This window comes from Coregonus clupeaformis, chromosome 3 (genome assembly GCF_020615455.1).
Source record: "Coregonus clupeaformis isolate EN_2021a chromosome 3, ASM2061545v1, whole genome shotgun sequence".
NCBI classification, from domain to species: domain Eukaryota; kingdom Metazoa; phylum Chordata; class Actinopteri; order Salmoniformes; family Salmonidae; genus Coregonus; species Coregonus clupeaformis.
In genome coordinates this window covers 34,501,435-34,515,435 of record NC_059194.1, presented here as the reverse complement: position 1 = coordinate 34,515,435, position 14,001 = coordinate 34,501,435, and the positions used below count along the sequence as shown (strand labels likewise).

At 43.6% G+C, this 14,001-nt stretch overlaps 1 protein-coding gene across 1 annotated transcript in view; it reads left to right on the top strand.

The window, feature by feature from the left end:
- The window catches only part of LOC121545505 (AF4/FMR2 family member 2), a 200,930-nt gene that overhangs the window by 36,794 nt on the left and 150,135 nt on the right, over positions 1–14,001 (top strand). The window contains exon 2 of the mRNA XM_045206605.1: positions 6,788–6,908. Within this exon, the coding sequence (XP_045062540.1) occupies positions 6,788–6,908 (121 nt within the window). The remainder of the gene's footprint in view (positions 1–6,787; positions 6,909–14,001) is intronic.

The following is a 14,001-nucleotide window of genomic DNA, read 5'->3' as shown; positions in this document are numbered from 1 at the left end:
GATGTGAGATCAAAGGAAGGCAGTCGCCTGTATCCTTCCAGCCCAACACTAATTTCCTCTCTCCTCTTTTACTCTCGTCTCTCCACTCCTCTGAGGCAGATGACTCCAGTTCTCTGCCTTTTCGAAGTGAAAGATGGTTTTTACCCTTAAAAAAAAGGAAAAGTGACCATATCAATGTGTTGAGTATATGTGGGGGCTTGCGGAGAGGAGTATGATGATGTCACTGAGGCTGTCTAGACATTACTGAATATTCTCAGTTGTCTGTTTATTTATGTTGGGGGATGGCACTGTGTGCGCTAGGCTGATGAGTGTTAACACTCCTACCCACCAAGAGACAGACACATGCCCTCCAAACTGCCATGGATTGAGCGCTGTGCAGTGCCAAGGAAAATGAGCTGCGAGAATAAAAAAAATCACTATAGTTTAGTCTACTGTCTCAATCTCCAATGCATTGACACATTATGCATTGGGATCTGAAACAAATAGATTAGTGATGATCTCTGAAGTCGGTAAAGATTAGCATCTAATGAGAATGGTCACTTGTCACATCACGGAGAGTGGCCTTGTACCCATTATACTTAATAACAGCACAGCTCTGTAATGGCATCCACATTATATATCCCCCTGACACCTCACACATCCACATCTGCTGACGTGTGTAGCATGATAGCCTGTGTGCCATGTTGAACCACCATTTACAAGGACAACCATTAATCGGACTAGCAGGGGTCCTGTTGAGAAGGGGAAGTGATTATCATGGTTCCTAACAGTCAATGCAATTTGTAGCCTATCAAGGCCAGTTTTATTGCAATTCAAATGTGAACTGTATGTGATTAGAAACAAGCTGCTGTCTGTGTCGTGTTGCACAGCGTTAAACTGGCATCTCTTAGAAAATTGTCACGCAATTAAGAATGTTGGTGTGGGAATGGAGATGAGATTACTATGATCTGGACTTATAATTTGACCATTTATGCCAAATATTCACTACTTTTGAAATAGACAACAAAATGTAGACACTTTTGTTGACTTGGATTTCTCCTATTATGAATTACAAAATAAAATAGATAGCTGTATGTCCTTAAAATCTTCACGTTTCTTTTAAAATCTTCACATTTCTTTAAACAACAAGATCCATAGTGATTTAATCAATCTGTCTGCCCTGCTATGCTCTTAGGCATTTAATTGGTAGAAATGATCTCTCTTTAGATCTAAGTTAATCATTAAAAAAATTGGATTGTCAAGGCCCAAGGGGAGATATTTAATTTTCGGCAGCCCACAATTAGATGACACACCGCTGTGAGGCTAAATGACTTGACCGGAGCTGACCAAACGGCCTTTCCAGAAACTACCAAAAAGATAACACAATATGGGTTGAATTATAATTATTAGGTCAAATTTGATATAAAGATCAGAGACATTATACTTTGTATAAATTGGACAAGCGATCATTCAGTAAGTACATACTGGAGGTAGAGTATAATGTGAATGTGATATAAAACCTATCTACATTATATTTATATTAAAGGCTGATGAAGCCGCAGCTGTCATATCCTGTGCTGATGACATACTGTATAAAGAGCTCTCCAGTGGCGTATTCCATGTTTAAAAATGACGCACATGGATCAGTCCTCACCATTTGATGACATTGTAGATGGCCACTTCTTCCTCTCATTGTCTGTCAGATTGATGGTGAAGCATCGAAATGAGTCATACGATTCCAGTTTGCCCCTATCTATTGTGAGGTAGACATTGAGTGTGTTGTTTCTGGACACTGAGATGATGTTATAGCACATCATGAGGTCTGTTTGCTAAATTGGGTAAAAATGGGAAATTAGCCCCTTGCTCTTCTTCAAATATTCATAACATGACATTTCAGATGTAGAGCAGCCCCAGACAGTGCTCCCTAATTGGCCAGTGCATTTAATCATGGTCTCATGTACCGTATTGTTAGTGAAGGGAGGGAGGGAGGGAGGGAGGGAGGGAGAGAGGGAGGGAGGGAGAGTTGGGAGGGAGGGAGGGAGGGAGGGAGGGAGGGAGGGAGGGAGGGAGGGAGGGAGGGAGGGAGGGAGGGAGGGAGGGAGGGAGGGGGAAAAAGAGAGGGAAAATAATTAAGAGAAAGAGAGAAGAAAACCGACACTTGATGGTGGAAACTGAGGGGTTGGCTGTGTATTGGCTGTCTTTGCGGCAAGCATGACACCTCCATAGTAACGCAGGATCACTGGGAGTGCAAGCGCAAACAATGGCCTCCTTGTCAAAAATGGAACATATCCCTGAGGAAAAGGTGTCAGTGAAGAGGTTGATAACCTGTCATCTGGCAATTACTGCCAGCCCAAGTCATTAATCAGAGAGGCTCTCAGTCTTTTGCTCCGACCGACCGACTCAGCAGCAGTAGCGGCAGCAGTCACACCATGCAGCACTCCTCCTCTGAGGCCGGGGCGGCCCTTAATGTGCTGCGTTTGTTGTACCTGTGTTTGCTGCTTATCTGGGGGAATAATAATGAATAGCCTGGGATGGCTGATCCTTGAAGACCTGAGGAGTTTGACTCTGAGAGAATTCTGATTCAAACGTGATCCTCTGTGGAGGTGACACAGTGTGTGTACCTGTGTGTCTGTTCTGTCTCTGTCAGGCCACATGTGCTGCCTCATGTCACATGTGGAAGTGGTGTGTTTGTGTTGTGGATGATGGCAGCCGCTGGAGTGTGAGTTTAGATGCCCACTTGAGGCGGAGGAGGATGAATAGGACACTGCGGCGACACTGGCACGGATGCCGCATGTCACAGCTGGGCTGTGTGTCGACACTATCACAGCGTATTGTTGAATATGTTCCATCCAAACAGACACTAGCTTTTCATCATTGAATGTTTTATTATATTTTGCTTCATACATTCAGAGTTTTAACTTCAGGAATGCTTGCTATTTTCAGATGTCTAGTTGTCATTAAAAGATATTCATATCAGAAAATTAGGCATGAAGAATACTGGATTCCCTTGTGCTCGCACATCAAACAAAGCTTTCTGTGGCAGGCAGTCAGTTCTCCTCCCCCAAACCATTCTCATCCCTCCCCCTCTCATCTCAAACCCCAAAGCACATCTTTCTATAGAGACCCTCACTCCAGACTCCACTAGACCTGGCAACCCCAGGAACTACCTCTGATAAACCCTCCCAATCTTCTGATCGTCACAACAGTGTCTCTCTTTGAGGAATCAGAATGAAAAGGGTTGCCGATTTCACTTTCCCTGCTCCAGCACTAATAGAGTAGATAAGCAGGTCCATATAATTATAAACGAGTGAAATAATTCTAACAAGGGGCTAAATGCCTAGCTGTAGTTTTAATTAGCCGGTGCTAGAATTAATAATTGCCGCTTTTTAAATCAGAAATCAGTGACTGTTGTTTAGGCTGCTAGATTGGAATAATGGTGGTGGTATTGGCTGCTTTTTACAACTCAATATGTGCGCCTTTCACTGTGATGCACACTGGGCCTGGGAGGGGAGGGGAGGCGAAAAAAACCTGAGTCTATTTGGTTATCTTCCAAGTGCAGCGTAGCTCAGACGAGATTAAATTCATTGGGTTTACTGTGGATATCAGTATTAGTTTTTTTATGTTATGTTAGAAAGAGCCAGGGGTGGGAGGCAGGCCAGGCAGTCTGCAGGGGGAGGAGAAGGAAAGAGAGGGGAAGAGAGAAAAAAAGCTGCCAATGCTACAATTTACAGAGAATATCATCATCAACATCACCATCATCATCATTATAAAAACCCTCTCTGCTATTTAAACCATCGCCGGAATGAGAAAAAATATATGCTGTATATATCCTATATCCCATAGGAAAAAAAAGGGCTGAAGCAGCAGTGTCATCAGCTGACTAATATCTGTTACCACTGTAACATCATGCTTCCATCGCTTTGCCCTTAGAGGATAGATGGTTCTCTACAGACACTGTGTTAATGACTAGTCCTGACCTCACACCTCTTAACACTCGTGCATTAGCCACAAGACTTAGTGGCAGGGGACTTAGTGGCAGGGGACTGCCGGGGCATAGCACACTGGCGCCAGTGACAGCTGTAAATTTGATCAATCGGACTGTCAGGGTGCACTGGCAGGTGTGGCAAGCGGGCCCGGTGTAAAGATAACTGACATCTTGCCGTCATTACTGCTAGGGCCCTGCCGTCAATCTCTCCCCGACGCATTCATTCCCTTCTTCCTCTTCCTCTGTTATTTTTCTTTACATAAAAATAATTGCCTGTCGCCCTGAAACGGGGCCTTGCTTTTCTTTCCCCAGGTCCCCCTTTCTAAAAGAATTTGGTGATGGATTAAATGGTTTGGAAACACCATAGGACCCGGAGGTGTGTTTGGGGAGAGCAAGGGCAGATTGAAGGCAAACTGATTCCAGCTCTCCGTTTCTGTCTCCTATCTATCACTGCCAATTGCATGTGCCTCTCAGGCCTGGGATTCTCATGCAGTGTTCATCACAGCGACAGAGTCAGAGATGGGAAATGGGTTTATTTGGTTTGAGAAAGCTGTGAAATCCTACTTCATAATTTTAGGAGTGCTTTATATTCAGGTTAAATGTTTTTTCCTCATATCTTAATTTTTTACATTTTAGTCATTTAGCAGACGCTCTTATCCAGAGCAACTTACAGTTAGTGAGTGCATACATTTTCAAACTGGCCCCCTGTGGGAATCGAACCCACAACCCTGGCGTTGCAAACGCCATGCTCTACCAACTGAGCTACACGGGACTTTTTCATCTCCTATGTTATTATTGCCAGCTTGCCTTTAAAAAAATTTTAATTGAGCGATTTTGTAACGTTCAATCACATTAGCGTCAATCAATTTCAAATTGAAACGGCTGAAACATTTTGATGATCACACAGTGCTGGGTATTGTTTAATGTGCTGTCTATATAGAGCGGTAACAGGCAATACCATCTGGTATTTCTAGATGGAGAGCAAAGCAGGTACTCAGGCTTGGCTTTCCATTACCCTTGTCAGTGCATCACTGCTGTGAGTCAGTAGATAATGTTTGCTGCGCTCCGCTCTACTCCGGCTGCATGTCTGTCCCAGGTTTGTCCCTCTCACCTTCTACCACCCTCTATACCACCACAGAACACTAACGCATTGCTGTCACGTCCCCAGCCCTGGCTGGCCCCTCTGCAGCCTGTCTTAATGCCCTGCTCCCCAACGGACGCCAGGGGGCTTGGTGCAAGCCCGGGGCCATGGCGCTAACGCTGCTACGTCGCTACGCTAGCTCAGCTCCCAACGCTCCGGGAAGAGCAGCAGCGGTGGAGGAATGTGGGACATTATGCTAATGAGAGGGCTTATAGCAGGGCTCTAATCAAGCGTTGGCAGTGGTTGGACAGCCGCAGGACAGCTAGGCACAACTTTCACATCAGCTGACAAAGGAGAAAACATTGCGGATTTATTATGCTGCCTGGTTGGCGATAAGGAGGGTAATATGTCTGCGCCGCTCACCAAACAGGTCTAACCAACCTTAATGGAGACGGTGAAACAGGGGGTTTTCGTGTAAGCCAGCCACCCTGTCTTTCTATGACAACTTTTATTATCAGTTATTACATATACTGGGAATGTATTTACTAAACTGGCATATTGGGAAAAAGTCAAATTAAGAATTAGATTGGTTTTTTTATGCTCTTCAATGTAAAGAAATACAAAGTGTATAAAAAGGAATCAACATACACTAAAGAGCCTAGAATTCAAGTCCAATTCAAGTCCAAGCTCTTCTCTGTCCTGGCACCCCAATGGTGGAACCAGCTTCCCCCTGAAGCTAAGACAGCAGAGTCCCTGCCCATCTTTCGAAAACACCTGAAACCCTACCTCTTCAAACAGTATCTTAAATAATCCTTCTCCTCACCTCGACACCTCCCCCTAGCTATGTTATTGAGGAAAGATGTACTTTCTATGCCTGTGCGGTGGTGGGAAAAGTACCCAATTGTCATACTTGAGTAAAAGTAAAGATACCTTAATAGAAAATGACTCAAGTAAAAGTGAAAGTCAGTAAAATACTACTTGAGTAAAAGTCTAAAAGTATTTGGTTTTAAATATATTTTCTTTCTCTTGATAAGTGCGTGAGTTTGACAATTTTCCCATCCTGCTAAGCATTCAAAATGTATCGAGTACTTTTGGGTGTCAGGGAAAATGTATGGAGTAAAAAGTACATTATTTTCTTTAGGAATGTAGTGAAGTAAAGGTAAAAGTTGTCAAAAATATAAATAGTAAAGTAAAGTACATATACCCCAAAAAACTACTTAAGTAGTACTTTAAAGTATTTTTGTTTAAGTACTTTACACCACTGTGCCTGTGATATGTGGTTGTTCCACCTACTGTAGCTATCTTAATATGAATGCACTAACTGTAATTCGCTCTGGATAAGAGTGTCTGCTAAATTACTAAAATATAAATGTTAAATGTAAATTCAGTAGGTCTACATCTTAAGACCTGCTCCGTGTTGATAAATAAACTGTGCTTAGAAAGTAATTTGACAATACATTTGCTCCTCTTGGATAAGCGATCCCTTTTTTACCAGCAGTGCCTTGCTTTGGCAGTGTTGTGTATTGTAAGTATTTGTATGACAATCCACTTCCTTTATCTCTGGGGCCGCCTATCCTTCATCTGCTTAGTGTCAGCTTGTGCCTATTAGACAGATATGAGCTTCCCATACATCTTTTCAGGGAAAGGGATTTCAGTTTTTCTCTGTGGCATGCCAGCTGTGATTACTCTGATTCTACTCTGACGGTCTGGCCTCTTCTTCTTCTCCTTGTTTCCCTATGCAGTCATTACGAGCAGGACCGCAGTGCACTCAAGAAGAGGGAGTGGGAGCGGCGGACTCAGGAGGTGCAGCAGGACGAAGATCTCTTCTCCTCCGGGTTTAATCTGTTCGGGGAGCCGTACAAGGTAAGGGCCTGGGAAGGAAGGAGGGAGGGGCAGGAGGAGGTGGGGAGGAAGGTAGTCAGCATCCAGCATCCCATCTCCCATCCCTTTTTCTAGGGCATTACCTGGCAGCCGGAATGATGGAAGTCGCTAAATTAAAGAAGATTATTCCTCCAACTTAAACATGTAGACATGTATAAAGAACACATTAATCCCCAGTAACTGAGCAGTCTCGTCTACTCTGGCTCCACCAGTCTTTGGGTTCCATCAGTGTCTGCCAGTCTCCAAAAGCACATTATCCACTGCCTGCCAGATCTGTGTGTGTTCTCTCATGCTCTGTGTGTTACTGGATGAATGAGACACAACAGATGGTCAAAACAGTATTTATATAGCAGGCCAAAAGCATCTTCTTCTATGCCTTCCCTCATGTCCTGTTACTTTATGTTATATTCATTGAATGGATTGGAGACCACTGACTGCATCCAAGCAGATTACTGTCCATGCAGGGGCTGTAGGAATAGACAGATAGTGTGGAAAGGATAATACATTACAAATGTTGAAGTGTTTAAAATGATCTGCTTCTCTATATTCCTTAAAATGCTTTGCTATTCATGCCATAATTATGTTATGTTTTGCTGTAGCGTGTATTTTCCATTGTGCACTGAACGTATCCCTTAGGCCCCCCATATTGTCCATATGAATGATGTACAGTAGAGTAATGACAAATGTGGAAGACGATCACACATCTCATGTGTAAGTCATGGAGGTGCCAAGCAGTCTCAGTCCTTCATGTCTCCCCTTCTCTCCGGTATGATATGTATCCATTGGCTGACTGGCTGCAGACAGGTGACAAGACCGATACTAGAGGAGAGTGAGTGTGTGTGTGTTGGTGTGTGTGTGTGCGAGTGCAAGTGTGTGTGAGTAGCTAAGCAGTGTCAATAGAGAGGGATTCTCCTGTGTATGGGTTGTGAAAGCAGGATCAATGGAAGCCTGAGGTGTGAGGGCAGTCGGGGTATTGTTCCCTAGCCAAGCCTGAGATCTCTCAGCTAACTAACTGGACAAATGGGGGACTCAGTCAAGAGGACTGTCATGTTTTTACTAAGGCCAAGGTGTCCCTTTTAAGGACCCTATCTTCTTTCTCAATCAGTCATTGCTTTCTCTTCTCCCTCTCTGTATCAATCCACCTAGGTTCTTTCCCCTTTTACTGGCTATAAGGTGAATGCACCAATTTGTAAGTCGCTCTGGATAAGAGCGTCTGCTAAATGACGTAAATGTAAATGTAAATGTATTTGTGTTTTTTGTCATGGCCATTCCGACAGACATGGGAAACGATTATCGCTGTAATCAAAGCATACTGATTGTGATAACTGCCATTGTAACTGTGATACAATTATCGCTATTGGTTATCACAAATCGTATCAAGTCCCATTTAATTGAGATAGCTCAACTACAAATGACATGTGCCACAAATATTCTCACAAAGCCATCTAGTGTATTTCCCAACATGTTGTGTTGCTGCATTATTTCCTCCTCCGTACCAGCCTGATTGGGTAATTAAAATTGATTAAGACTGATCTCAATAAGTCCTCGTTATCCGCGTCTGGTATAATTCATCATCACTGCAGAGGAAACATCCCTTCACGATCATACATACTATTTATACTTTCATACAGTAAATAGCTTTCAAACACTACAGATTATCTGTAAACGGCACCTTTAGAGAGAGTGTGGCTTTCAAGGAAAGAGGGCGTGGAACCTGTCCATCACGTCAACATGGAGGTAGACGTATTTGTGGAAATAAACAAGTAGTGACTGTGTCCCCTTTGAAGGCTAATTACCCATGTCACATGACATGGTGCAGTCTCCCCTCTCTGCGGCTTCGGTTCAATATTGGATCAGCGCCACCACACATAAATACACACGCATACACACAGGGGCGCACGCACGCGCACACACAGACAAAACCGTTCATCTTCATCTGTGCAAATGGAGTGTGTTTATGGGGGTAGGAGAATGTTTTTGTGTGTTTGAGTGCATTTGTGCATGCGTGTGAGCTGGTGAGCGGGTGTGTATTTATTCTGTTGTCTGCTCATGCTCACGTTGGTGTGTGTGTGTGTGTGTGTGTTTGTGTGTGTGTGAAGGAATGCACTGGCCCAGCATTCTTCCAGTGAGTAAGCAGACAGACAGCAGGGGTAATGGGAAAGGAACTCTGTCAGTCTGGGTGGGTGGACTGGTACAACCCAAGAGTCAGACAAAGAGCAACTTATTAGCCTTTCAGTAAATCTGCCAATATATTGTTTGGAATTTGACATTTTACAACATTTTACAGATACAATGTAACTGTATCATGAGGGAACATCCTCATTCACTTTGGTTTAGATTAACAACAGTTAGAGTACAGTGAAGCCACATATTAACGTATGTATTGTCAATCATATAACTGCATTTTCCTAAATATAGATGGCTTTCACCAGGCTATACTGTAGTTAGAGAATTACAGCCTGAGACAGATCTGCTCTCCAGACCCCCACATTGTCAGCTAATAGTCATTGATGTCATCACATCTGCAGGAGAATGGACTCTCCACTCCAGGCATGTAAGCTGGGGGACTTAAGGGCCGGTAAAGATGATGTGTGTTTAGAAACCAATGTGTCCTGTTAGTGCTTGACTGGTTCAGCAAATACTTTCTCCTTAGCTTTCTCCTTAGCCCCCTCTCTCTTCCTCTCTCTCCCAGCCTAGTGCTCAGTAGAGAGTAATAGCAGTACTTTCCTCTCCTCTGTGAAACACTGTTTGTAGTTCTCCCACATCTCAGGCCGCTATTAGTTAATCCCCCTTTAATCCTGTTTAATGGAACTATGCTGTTAGCAGCTATTTGGGACTGATTTACTGCTTTCCCAGCTCCACTGGCACCTAGAGAGACGCCCCACAGCCGAGGAGGGCTGAGCCCTCAGAGGTCCCCTGCTCCCCCCTGGCTCCCCATGGTCCCCCTTGCCCCGGTGCCATCAGCAGGATGTGTACTTGGTGTACTCCCAGGACCCCTCTCTACCTTCTCCTGGACAGGTCTCTGTGAACGCACAGCCAAGCTGTTTTTAAAAGCCTGTAAAGCCCAGTGAAGGTCAGGCCTTTGGACTTCAGCCAACGCTGCTGCACCACTCTGTCACAAAGAGACCTACCTTTTCCCCCTCAAGGCAAATATTCCCAAATAAACCTCCCTATCCCCCTCCCTCCTTCTTCCTCCTCCTTCTCCCACCCTCCATCCTCCACCAACTGCTGAGTCAAGAGGAGCAGCAGAGTAAATGAGGAAATAGCAGCCAAGTTATTCAGTCTTCTGCCATTTTTTTCCGTTTTCAGCAAATGTATTTTGTGTTCCTCCTCAGTCGTCAGCTCCGGTACTGGATGTTTTATTCATGGGCACCAGCAGACTCCTAGAGATGGAGATGGAGATGAATTAATTTATTCAATGCTAACTTTTGCTCTCCATTGGTGTATGCATGTAAGAGATGCAATATCAAATAGTTTTCTTTTTTAGAATGTAATTGTATATTCCCCCGACCGTCATCGCTGTCAGATTTTATCAATAGGTTTTAAAAGTATGATTGCGACACATTAAATTATTAGTTCATTACGTTCCCAGTTTCTTTCCGAATTGTATTGTGGTTTGTAGCTGATTCTGTTAGGAGTCTACCTTACATCTGCTAGCTCCTGGATGCCCTGCTGTCGTTAGTGTTCTATTGATTTCAGATGATTTGTGCTAGGTGTTTACTAATGTGGACCCATATTGATGCTCTTTATTGGGAAGCACTAATGGATATTATGCAAACTGCTGAGGCTTTCTGCTCCTGAACCAGTGAGGAAGGAAGGCTTTTACAGATAGGCTTACAAAGGAGAGAGACAATTTAACAGATAAGGATTGCTGGATGAGTCTTCGCTCTGGGTCTTTAACTCATACTTAAAAAAAAAAAAAATCTTAATTTCCGAATGGAAGGCAAATGACTGTTAACAGATAACCCGTTGTAAACACTGCCAATCCCATGACAAGCAGTGTGAGAGAACAGTACACATAATATCACTGTAGGATCAGCCTACAGCCCATCATAGTATTGTATTGTAGCATCAGTGCAGATTCCTTTATCCTAGTATGAGCCTATAGGCTTAAGGTTGGAGACAATAATGTACTGGCACACAACTCCAGGTAAATAAACCTTGGACACAAATATTAGTGCTGGGATGACATACGATGGATTTATTTCTTTTTAAGGTCTCAAGGATCCTATATAATATACCTGTAGCTTATCCCTGTACATTACTCAACATCGTCACTTACAGACAATATATGAAATGTGTCAATGTCTTCTCCACACAGAGTCCCATTCACTCGCATCCTTGAAAATCCACAGGAATCATTTACATTACATTTTAGTCATTTAGCAGACGCTCTTATCCAGAGTGACTTACAGTTAGTGAGTACATACTGGCCCCCTGTGGGAAACAAACCCACAACCCTGCTCTACCAACTGAGCTACAGGGGAATCCTCTTTACTATGCTGTGATATGACAACAACAACAAACAAACTTTGTATGGATGAAACCTACTTGCCCCTTCATACAGTACTGTATGAATCAGCTCATAGTCAAATTATCTTTTCATTTTGCTCTTTGTTTATCAGATCTCATCTCAGTTAAATCATATAAAAGGCTAGCATTAAGGCATGATCCCAGTGAGGTGCTTTACGATTGCTTGGCAGAGCCGCGATGGCAGCGCTGTGGTGGGGTGGCAGGACTGTGGTGGCAGGCAGGGTGTGAACTATGGGATCTGATGCTGATTTAGAGAGCAAACGAAGCCTCCCATTGTGAGCCTATAGGCTTGCACAGAGTGGTATTGCCCTAGTGCCCCGACCTGGCACATCAATACTGCTGCCTGCCAACATACAAAGTCCTATTCAAAGGCTTTTTCAGATCCTCTCTGCAAACACACACACACACACACACACACACACACACACACACAAACACACACATGCACACACACACACACACACACACTTCAACAGAGCTGCTTCCTGGGGAGAAATGTCGATTGACAAGAGGCCAGCTGCTTTCCTCTTGATGAGTGTCTTTCTCTTTTTAAAGCCTTTCCCATTTGAGTTGGGAACCACGGCAGGCAAAGGTTCATCAGTCTCCACCGTTGAAGAAATGCCATATGCTCTGATTTAAGAGATGAAGTATTAGGCATGTCATTGGAAGCTTTTAACGTAATGGGGATCAGCACAGTCCTGTCAGCTGATGCCTGAGTTCATGAAGGCAGTGCAGTATTGTAGCCTTTATTCCTTGAAGATAAGGAGTTCTGACGGAGGGACTTTAATCATTGTTTAGAACCTGCTACAGTATATAATAAGGGTTTGACAGGTTCCTTCAAAAAGAAAAACAATAATTACATTTCTATTTACAGCAGTGTAACTCATCATCTGTGAATAAAAAAAATATAGGAGATAACATTGTTATACTTCTCTGTTCTAGTGAAGCTACTCCAGTCCTCAGCTGTAGTTAGCCTGCAGTCAGACTGCAGTCAGTGCACTGAAGGACAGTCCTGCTCCAACTCCAGCTCCAGGTCTACTCCAGCAGCCCAGGACTCCTTCCTTCTCTACACAAGAGCCCTTTGTGCGATGTCTTCCACATTGCTTTCCCCTCACTGAGAATGACAGCATCTGGGAGGTCCACAAGTGCCCCTTTAACATCACACTCACTAAAAATATTGAGCCCTCACAGCACGGCTTAAATAACCTGTGTGTGCTCCGCTTTGGACGATACACAGACTGTGTAAAACAGTCTGCTGCTTTGGGCTGGTTGCTGGTTTTTCAAACACAGGCTGCTGTTACAGTTAGGGGCCAGTCTGGGCTGTCAGGGCTATTTGAGGCTTCTCCCTCTCTGGCTTCTAAAATGATGACTGGCCTGATACAGGGGTCACTCCTTAGTGTGTATCACACACACACACACACTCAAACCCTACACCCCAACCCGAGCAGTCCGTTCTGCCACCTCAGGTCTCTTGGCCCTCCCACCCCTATGGGAGAGGGCAGCTCCCGCTCAGCCCAGTCCAAGATCTTCTCTGTCCTTGACCCCCCCCCACTTCTAGCTCTGACTAAGTTATTGAGGAAAATGTACTTTCTATGGCTGTGATATGTGGTTGTCCCACCTAGCTATCTTAAGATGAATGCACTAACTGTAAGTCGCTCTGCTAAATGACTATAATGCAAATGTATCACTCCTCATTGGAGACATACTGTACTTTTGGACACATCCAGGACTTTAAAAGATCCTTTGAAAGCTATCCTGTTTTGGGTGAGCTTAATTGTAATACATTTTGGAACAACAAGAGCATGGCCATTAGAGTTTTATGCGGGACATTATAGTGATGCTGTGCAAGGTCAGTGGTGGTCAGGGGTGAGGCTTGGCAGAGAGCAGTTTAGCCCTAGCTGGCATCTTCTCTGTTTATAGAGATCAGAGTTTAACCACCCAGCAGATAATTCCCCTTCCCAACAGCATAATGGATCTTCATGCTCTACACCCTCCCTTCCCCTAACCATCAACCATCATTTGTTTATTGTGCAAATACACAGGCTTATGCTTCCTGAGTCTGACGGAGTGTTGTGCTATTATCACCACCACCGTCCTCTGTGATACCAAAGGGATACGCTGCTACACTGTACATATGTATCTTTTTTCCTTTGTTGCCTTTGAATAGCCTAATTATATCCCTATACAGAAAACAGCTTTGCATGGCTTTGCAATTTTATTGTACAACTGAAATTAATCTTCATTTGCAGTTATTTTCAAATAGATAGTGATGTGTTTCTGTTATAATTTCTGTTTATATAGAGTGCATCTTAGCATAATGCATCTGCAATTGTTGTACATTCTTACTAGGCTCTTACCTCTTACACATAAAAGACCAGTAAACGCAGGCTTGGGCTGAATTTAACAGTAATGTGTTATACATTAAATAGAATACTGCCTGTTATGAAAGTAATGAGTTTGGGGGTGGTTATGCATGCCTTTTGTCTGAAAAGCCTAGTATAAATTAATTATATGCTGAACTAGCCAAAATAAAACAATTATT